Here is a 9,951-nt window from a genome sequence, read left to right as displayed (position 1 = left end):
CAGTCCGTCCCACCCCTTTCACAGCTGTCGGCCAATCGCGTCGCGGCGTTTATTCCTAGGCGAACATGCGCCAATCGCGGCGCGTTTTCAGGCAGAAGACTGGCTCGGTGTCACAGTGAGTGACGGGAGAACCATTTCATTCAAAATACAGCGCAGTCATTGAAACATTCTTATTATCTCGACGCGGTTAAAACCGGAGGGGAGCAACTAGCAACCCAGTGGTTACATAGACACAAGCGGGATGTATATATAACAACGGTGTAATCCCTTCAGACCACTGTGGTCATTTTATTATCGTCTCCAGGGGATAGCTTATATCTCTGTTTGAGATATGTAAAACGTAACACAAAAACATAAGCGTCTTAAGAGTTGACTGGTGATTTCTTATTCATTTTGCTCGGTTTCTGTTCAAGCCCGAGAGGCTCGTTTGACAAAAATGGGACTGTTTTGATTTCTCGACATCTGTGGAAGACTCAAACTCCTCCAGAAAATAAGCGGGAGTTTTAAATGAAGACTATAGATCATAGTATGTTTTCGGTGTTAAAAACGATTTTTACACTTATTTAAAACAAAAAAGCAAAGGAAATCACCTTTTTAAAAGAGCAAAACACTAAAATAAAGGCAGCCATGATGACGTTTTTGAGAAAGTACTGTGTGCATTTATTGAATTTTAGGTCTCTGCATTATACATTTGAACAACCTTGAAATAGTATAAATAGCTCTACAGCATTGTAAAAGATGGGGATTTTAGTCCGACTTTGTTCTTATTTACAGAAGACATTTTTAGAAGCACGGGGAGAAATGCAAGATTATTAGTTTTGTCTTAATATCAAACAACCCTTTTACTCAGTATTGCGCATATACTTTAAATATTACCAGAGTATAGTGACAAGAATCTAAGTAAATCTCACTTTATGAGCACATCCACTCACTCACAACTTTGTCTCAGACAGCACAACCAGTTTTACTAAACCCACAGACCTTGAATTACACACAGCCTATAAGAGTAGTTTAAAGAACAGATTTAAAGTATGTGCTTGCTTCATAAAGTATTTCTTCTAGGATTTGTACAGACACTTTTTGCTACATCATATCTCTCATGTTTAAAAGAGTATTGCCCCTGCCCTTCACCCCCTTTTCCCAGTTATATTCCAAAGTCAGAGAAACAATGAAGGGATACGAAAGAGCTTTTTGTCCTCCCCCTCTCTTCAGAGTACTGCGTGGGGTTAGTTTCACTAGATTCACACTGTCTGATGGAAACACATTTAAATGTGCAAACATGTATCAAACTTGGATTCCCAAAATGAAACTTTTACCCTTTCACAGAAAAAAAATATAGACTGCTCATCAAAGCTATGCTCTGTTATGAAACTCATCATGCATTTAGTGTGATGCTAAATAAAAGCCCATTCATTATCACCCATAAAAATCAATAGTTTAGAGCAGCAATCCCCCCCCCCCCCCCCCCCCACAGTGCCACTGAGTGAGTCACTGATAAACCTACCCAGGAAATCCAGCTAGGTGTGCCCCAGTGATTATTTGTGTGCTAAAGAACAGCTTTGTTTAAATGTATGAGATGAGCTTTCTTTTGTCTCTTTAAGTACCCCACTTACATCCCCTGGTTTCCCATACATGCACACACACAGACACACACACACACAGACACAGTCATCAGCAGGCTGGAAAAAGTCTCGACTCTCAGTTTGAAACAGATCACAGAACAACTTTCTCTGTGTTCCTGGCCTCCTCCCCTTAGTGCACCGGAGATGCCACATTTGTGTTTTACCTGCATTCAAGTCCTACGGTTTTGTGCAAGCAAGCAATATGTGGGGGAAAAATATGAAGAAAAGAAAATGATACATGAAATTATGTAACATATTACATAATTATTAGGTATTGTAAAACATGGCAGTGAGTGCATAGAGTGAAGACACTGTCATCTTGTCGTTGATACATATATATCCACTAGAAGCCGCCCTGCTTACATATAGAAGAGACATCTATGCTTATTTTAGGAGAAGATTTCATCAGACGAGTTCTTCCAGACAGTCAGAAATTAAATCAAGCCAACCACCAAGTTTGAGTCACACTGTAGGCCTCAGATGTTAACGGCCCTATTCACCCCCAGTCAAACGGAAGGGGGTATACTGACAGCCATCACGGAGCCAACTATTGACACCTTTGTGCCATTTTTCTGGCTGAGAGACATCCCCAGCAGGCAAACACAACAGCGAAAGAATGGTGAGCAATCAAGAGTAAGAAGTGGTGCTTACTTGGTATTTCCAATTCAAATTATGTACTTCTGGTTCACAGCAGGTGAGAAACAGACACTGCAACAGCTAAGGCCAGTGGCAAGTAATTAGGAGAGGACAGTTGGAGTTTGTTTGCTTACCAACTGAAAGTGGAAGACAGGCAAATGACAGTGGTTGATCTAAGGCATGTCAGGGGTGACTCGCTGGTTCGGTATGCTACTCGCAGTGTAAAAATCTAAAGTGAGGGGATATGTGCAATCAAAGCGATGTGTCCCCTTCATGCAAATTATGCAATGCCAGCTATGTAATTTCACTGTAAACACATGGCAGAGACATCATATGTTTTCTTGAGTGAAAAAAAAGAAAAAGAAAAATCAGCCCCTGTTGCTGCAGACTTCAGAAACGATGCTTTTCAAAATGCAAACTCCTAAGTTCATGAACCAAACGAAGAGGTTTGATCCACAAGTGATGGCCAGTTCTGCTGTCAAACATGGACTTATCAAAATCTTTAAATCTATATGTTGCTATGGCTACAGTGTACTTAATCTATTTTCACAGTCGACATTTGAGTTCCTTGAAGCTGACATTTAAATACACAAGATGAATTTAAAACAGTGAATTCATCTTTGGCTTACGCAGTCTTCAGTGGAAAGAAAAAAAAGCAACTGAATAAATGATTAAAACACAATCACTAATGTATGTAATGCTTTAATAAGAAAGTCTTCTTTGAATAAAAATAAGTGCAGGTATTTTGGGTGCTCCTCTGATGGGGGGGGGGGAGATAATGTAACAATGAACTTTGATTTCGTTATTTTGTTGAGTGATGGGAAGCAAAATAAAATCAAAAAACACTTCTGGAAACACGAAACCTGCTCACTGTGCCTGCTGCATGAAGCCTAGATGAAAGCACTTAAAGAAGTCAAATATTTAAGTATCTGCAGTTACAGCACAAACAGAAAATGCTAAGGTAGTGGAAAAGAGAAGACAAAAGACACCAGGAGGAGTGAAAGATTTCGTCCCAACAACAGGAATAAATATTCGGTATATAGTTCCCCGTGTCATTCTGTCGGGTAAACATTACCCCTCAAAAGTTTGAGGTAATTTTGCAAAACTCCCACTTCACATCTGTGAAAACATGTATAAAACTAAAAATGACCAATCAAAATATACCCAAACTTGAGCTGGTACACTGGACTTCTCAGACAAGTCTGAAATTAATCAGACTTATAACATTCAAACACAAAAACTAATTCATGAATGCAAGCAAATAACAGTAATTGGGATCTTCATTAAAAAGAAAAAAAAACTCTTTTGCAAAACAACAACTTTGATAATTCATGGTTACCAACAATAATTATATTTAGAATTAAACACATCATTTTTATTAAAGAGCGTGCGCATGCCGGTGGACTGACCATTAGACGAACATTAAAAAAAGATTTTTGTAATTGCCAATACTGTTAATTTAGGGCAGCTGCAGGATAAACCTTACGCTGCGTATAAAGTAAAGGTTTACAAAAATGTTGCAGATCAAAATGTATTAATCAATCATTACTGGAATCTATATCAAGGGATCAATCCTGTGCTCCAGTGGCAGATTACATCAGCAAGTGCAAGATAGCTACCTAACTTCTATCTATGCATGACAGCTATCTCGATAAAGTGTTGTGGCTCACACACAGTACAGAAAGAAAGAGTGCACCAGGAAAGATGTTCCCTGTCAAAGATTCTGGTAACTTATTGATAATAAAATAATTATAACCCTCGTTGTGTTTCTGGTAATTATCTCCTATATTATATCGGATTAATGACATTTTATTTAGCTTGCATTTTTCCACATTTGTGAAAAACGTTTCTCAGATATATTCCACATCTTTAAATTATACCAAAAATATCAGTTATAGTGCTGCTAGCCTGACAACATGACTATAAATAGATTATTTTTTTCACTGATTTTGCTGAGAGCTGCATGTTTCACTTGGGGAGAAAAAAACTGACACTCTGGGTCTTTAGATGCAGAGTGCTGACTCGTGCTTCTCAGGCAGACTGCTCTAACTTAACACGAGAAGCGAACATGGTACTGGTAATGCAAGCAGTGCGCTCCTGACCTATTTGATAATGTTATGAAAACTGTATCGCTGATTAAAAATATTGGATAGTTAAGAGCCTGATAGATCAGCCTTTATGGGTTTTAGAGTAGTCTCAAAACACTCTTAAAAAAAAGGGAACTACCTATTACATGCCTGAAAAGTTAAACAGTGTGTACTGTTCTTTTCACAAACCAACATGATTTGGCTCTTATGGGAACCATTTCATAAAGCTGCCAATAGAAGACTAGAAACTCTGATTTATGAGTGATTTACATCTCCTAGCGCAATGATCTACAGGGTTTTATCTCATTCTTTCTGTTCTCTTTAGAGCTGGTTTGCACTTCTCAGAGTAGTAAAAAAACAAAAACAAAAAACAAAACATTGTATGAATCAATAAATGTTTTTATTAAGTGACAATATCTGGACCTGCTTCAGCCATTTCCAATTACCTTTTATTTTGACTGTTTGTTTTTCAGTTATTTTCCCAGGGGTGATTCTCTTATTTCAATTTACCGGTAATTTCTATTCTTTGAAAATGTTTAGGTTTAGTGTCCATTTAAATTAATATTATATGGACTGTATAAATAAAAGACAAGATTTAGGAAAATCAGTCCAGGTATTACAATAAAATCACATAACTTTTTGAAAGCAGCTGGTTCACAGTGTCCAGAGATCCTGAGTTTCAAACACATCAAAGCCTCTTCTTGACATAACTAACAGATAGTAATTAAAGATCTCTCCTCTATATATTTATTTCTATATATTTATTAGTGTTCCAAGTTCACAAAATTGTTTCAGTTATAGTCTTAAATTCCCCCCAGTTTGTTTTAATTTTAGTTATCTAAAATGTCTTTTTAAAACATCTAATCCACAGTGAAAGAAACAACATTAAATGTAATGGCATGTAATGTAATGTCTTCTGTTAATGGCACAAGTTTTGTCAGCTATGTTAACATAACTGAAAGAGGTTTCCTAATAATTATTCTTTTAATATGACAAACTGGTATTAGGGATCATGCCATTAGAACACAGGAGTGAAGGTATGTATGCCTGAAATGTTGGTAATTGTAATTAATTGCTGCCAATTATAACATTTCTGCTGGTCAGTGCTACATTAGCTTAAAACAAGTGAGCTTCTCTTCACAAAACAAAGAAAACAAAAACATTTCTAAAAAACCCCAAACTTTCGAGCGGTAGTGCGTATCCTAAAATGTCCTCAAGCTTTGCCTGATTATTGGGATGCGTTCTCATTCAAAATCTATTCAGACACTAAACCTAAAGTTTGTTAAAAAACATCTTTGACACAATCGACTCTGTAGGACATACGTAAGAGGTAACTGCTACCTATACAAATACCCCTTTAAACCTGACTTTCAGTTTCATCACACCAAAACTATTCGTAATAACCTGATCTAAACTGATTTTTATATAACTCAAATGATGAAGAAAGTTAACAAACAAACAAATAAATAGGAGGAAGACACACAGGTGAGTTTGTGGTATGTGTGCAGTGTCTGTGATGGCCACAAGGCGGTGTTGTGCAAAAGCTACAAGATGGCCAATGGTCTGGGAAGAGAGCAGGACGATGGAAGACAGAAAAGCATAAACGCTTGCCTTCTGTCTGCTTAAAATATCTTATAGCCGAGATACAGGAACATTTAAAACAGTCTTCATATAGATTCTTTAGGATATAATTGTCATTATAACAATACCTTCATTAACAATTTTTTATGATGATATCAAGAACCGTAACAAGAAAAGATAAAGTTCATCAGCTGAGGTTTTCAATGGCAAGACTCAAATGAGGAGTCTGCTGCTTCAAAGTCCGTTGGGTCCGAGAAATATTCAATGACTTGTTTGCTCATTTGAAGTCACCAGGACCAGCCTATTATTGTATGAATGTGTCAAAACCCTCCAAACTCAGGAATTTCCCACTCTTTTCCCTCCACCCGTACCCATCTTCACTGAGATGACTCATTTACATTGCAAAAGCTTCCTCTCCTTTCTCCAGGTGTTTAACTGACACTTAACTGTCCTTTGTTCCAACCCAACGGCCCTCTCTCACAGTTTCTTTCAGAGACGAGTCTGGGCCTCAGGGACGTAAATTTCGATGCTGTCTGCGCTCTCTGTGGCCGAGTTCTGGCGAAACGAGGCAGCCTTCTTAGCAGCCAGCAGACGCTTGCGAGCCTCTTGTCGCTGTTTCTCTGCCGAGCTCAAGGAAGAGTTGGATGAAGAGTCGGCACTCTTCTCGCGGCCCAGCGGTGGTCGTACCTTACCAGGCTTCTTTGACGCCGCCTTCTCCTCGTCCTGTCGTGTTGGGAGTGACAGAAAGTGACAGAGAGGGAAGAGTAATGTGTGAAAAGAGGAGATAAGGGGGGGAAAAAGACAGATATCATCCAGTGAGAAAATATAATCAAGAAACATCAAGGTCTTTCATCAGTTTAGACAAGATCTGCAGACAGGACTTTGACAAGACAGTACAACAGGGCTAATTCTCTTCAATTAAGATTGAAATAACAGTGATTTTACATGATAAACAGAGACACTGACAGTACAGACACCTGAAAAACAGACACTGAGAAAAAAAAGACTAAACAGTCATTTGAATATAAATTTTCAAAGACATGAAATGGTAACATGAACTGATGGGGAGTTTACATTAAGTTTGAATTATAAGGCTCACAAGACACACCCGATGCACGTATACTGACAAGCAACAGAAGCAAAAGCACCTCAGAGACAGGTAAAACAGCCACTGACATAAAGATGCAGGCACAGAGACACATATACACACAGTTACTTATTAACAATCAACAAAGGACACACAAGCACACAGACTTTTAAATAACAAAAGCCAGAATTCTTTCACATGAACCAGCGCATCTCAGCCATGCTTCGCTGCAACACACAGATCAGAAAAATGACACATGCATGCTCAAAGTAGGGCTTCATACATAAAAACACACAAGCGTCAGCCCTCTTTGAGATGTTTTAATTTTTCCATGCATGCCTACAGGGATCACTCTGGCCCCTTTGGACAGGGAGGCCTTGTAAGAGTTCATCCCACGAAGGGGATGCGGGGTAAAAGAAGAGTGGGAGCAATGGTAGTGGTGGTGGGAGGAGAGAGGCCGGTTTCGGCGGCTTTCCTACCCCAGCCAGGGCACTGGGCAGCAGGGGTGGGAAGTACCTTCCGCTCAGAATTTGACTGGGCAGCTGCAGATGTCACGGGCTGCCAGTCATTGGACTTGAGATGGTACAGCTCATCAAATTTGAGGCTGATGTCTTCAATGGATAGCTGAAGGAGGTCCCAAAAACCAGCCAGGTCCTGGGCTGTAGGGCGTGGGTTGGCATTTGTATTCTAACCAGAAGAGAGATGAAAATGATTGAGGAGTAAGAATACAATACATGTAATCTATATAACACTGTAATGAATATTACAATGAGAAAAGAATCATGAGATATAAAAGCTGACTGCAGTCAAGCGTAAGTGTACAAAGTGTTACACAGCTGATGAAACCTTGTTAAAAATAAAACAGTTTTTTCTTTTTTCTTTTTTTATTACTACCCTTAAGCCCAAACAACTTAACTTCTTTTTGGAGTTTGGAGTTTTTGTCCAGAATGTGAATCAAACTCATTCTGGTTATGGGTTAGTTTGTTTTCCTGCTATCACGGTGTAGCCTCTAAAGCTCCAAAAAAGAAGGATTCTGACAAATTTGCCTGTTTTCAACCTTTTCAGTGTACCAGAGAAGTCTTGTCCAGGAATATGATGCATGTGTGAAAATGGAAAACAAATTTTATATGAAAAATAAATAAATACAAATAAAATTAACCACTGAAAATGTAAAAGTTGGCTAAATCTATTTGAGATGATCTTGGCAAGTAAAAGGGCGGTATCTATGTCCATGATGTGCCATCATCTTGGTGGGATGGTTTCTTTACATCACACTCCGTCTGTCACTGGAACCTCAGGACCTCAGTGTATTGTAGTTTCACCACAGCTGGAACCACCACTGTCCATGGAAGCCTTCAGCTGTTTGACTAGAAAGTAGATAGCACTGACTGTAGGTTTGGTTTTAAAATGAGCACTGTTTCTTACCCGGAAAGCTTATTTGGTTGCTCCTTTTTCTTTTCTTTTAAACTATAACAGACCCTTCCCCTTCTTTTGGCTTTAAACCAACCTCCTTTGAGGCTTGAAAGAACTGCTGCTAATATGTGTTTAGCTGAATTACAACAATGCTATTTACAGTTTAGATTGAGAGTCATATGTAGACAATGCAGATTCCAAGATCATCAGCTCAAACAACCATATGCAAGTTATTCAAACATGTCACCAATTTGACAAGGTCTGGAAGAAGACCCAAACCGGCACCCTCAGATAACAGGAAATGGGTTAGGATGTTGAGGAACAAACCAGGAGCCTCCATTATTTTATAATGCAAATGTGTGCCTGTTGTGTGTGTAATGTTCTGCTGATTAAGCCGCTGCCTCTCTTGGCCAACACACGATCACAAAAGGTATTTTAATTCTCAAGAGTTTTATCTTCTTATTAAATTTAAAAAAAAGTATCAATGGAGGAGGACAAAAGCTGCATAATAGCACTGCCTGCTTTGACCAGCAAGAGTTATGGCACAGAAAAGCTGTTGTTTTCATATTTAGCACTAGAGGGAGCTACATCACAGCTTAACTCTTTTTGTTGAGCTGGAGGGACTACTATCGCAGCACGGTTTAGTCATTTCAATAACATCATACATTTCCAACTCCCACGTTGATAAATTCAGTACTTTGATCTAGAAGGCAACCACTCAGCATCTAGTGTCAAATCAAACTGTTCCCTCTATGTTTATTCTGCTGATTAAACCTGCAGATACTGCCCGATATGAAGTAAAGGCTGCTCTGAGATCTTTTACTCTCACACAGCCACTGCTTGTAATGCTTGGGGAAGGCTGGCTTTTAGATTGTGCCTTCTTTTTCTGTGCACTACATTTATGCAGCTTTATATCACTGCTGTGATCTATATTCATATATTCTAGATAAACCGCGTAGTCGCTCTATATTTCTTACTTTGCAGCATTTGTTGTAAAGGATGCGGTATATAGCCATTTTCACTAAAACAAGGGCTTATTTCTTTATTTTAAGCTCCTTTTCTTTTGTGTGGGTTGATCCCAATGACTTGTTTTGTGTAGGCCTAATATGCTGTATATCAGATTAGTTGTCATATGTGCGATAGCTTTTGTAATCATCAAAGCAAGCAGCTCTTGCTGTGGACACACAAAAAACCCCAACAAATTCCCAAATTGGTAACGGGTACAAGAAACTAGCTGGGACTTTCAGTCTCGTGAGCGAGCCTGCAAAGTGGAATCATCACAGAAAGGCCATGTACACACCAAGTTTTGTTCACACAGTCCCCGGAACTGCTGAAACTTCTGAGACATTAGGAGTTGGGCACTTCCTACTGCACTGCGAATCTTCCCCAGCACTACAGTGAGAGAAAGAAAAAAAAAATGTAACAATCATTGAAGATTTTCTCTTTTCTTTCTTTCTACCTCCTAAAGTAGAGACAGAATTCATAGTGGCACTTTACACACTGACCTGCATACAGTTGGTCTCAC

General features: G+C 38.9%; 1 protein-coding gene across 8 annotated transcripts in view; it reads right to left on the bottom strand.

Moving 5' to 3' along the window:
- Positions 1 to 4,723: 4,723 nt before the first annotated feature.
- dlgap4b (discs, large (Drosophila) homolog-associated protein 4b) overlaps positions 4,724 to 9,951 on the bottom strand; it is a 139,964-nt gene continuing 134,736 nt past the window's right edge. For 7 of the 8 annotated variants that reach the window (XM_026168451.1, XM_026168450.1, XM_026168452.1 and 4 more), the window contains 3 exons: positions 9,727 to 9,818; positions 7,530 to 7,700; positions 4,724 to 6,649 (listed from right to left, as the gene is read on the bottom strand). In XM_026168451.1, the coding sequence (XP_026024236.1) occupies positions 6,416 to 6,649; positions 7,530 to 7,700; positions 9,727 to 9,818 (497 nt within the window). In that variant the 3' untranslated portion in view covers positions 4,724 to 6,415. Of the gene's footprint in view, positions 6,650 to 7,492; positions 7,701 to 9,726; positions 9,819 to 9,951 lie in introns of all 8 variants that reach the window. The other variant, XM_026168449.1, reaches the window with a different exon arrangement.

Source organism: Astatotilapia calliptera, chromosome 5 (genome assembly GCF_900246225.1).
Source record: "Astatotilapia calliptera chromosome 5, fAstCal1.2, whole genome shotgun sequence".
Taxonomy (NCBI): Eukaryota; Metazoa; Chordata; class Actinopteri; order Cichliformes; family Cichlidae; genus Astatotilapia; species Astatotilapia calliptera.
The sequence above is the reverse complement of the archived record's forward strand: the minus strand, read 5'-3'. Positions and strand labels throughout refer to the sequence as shown.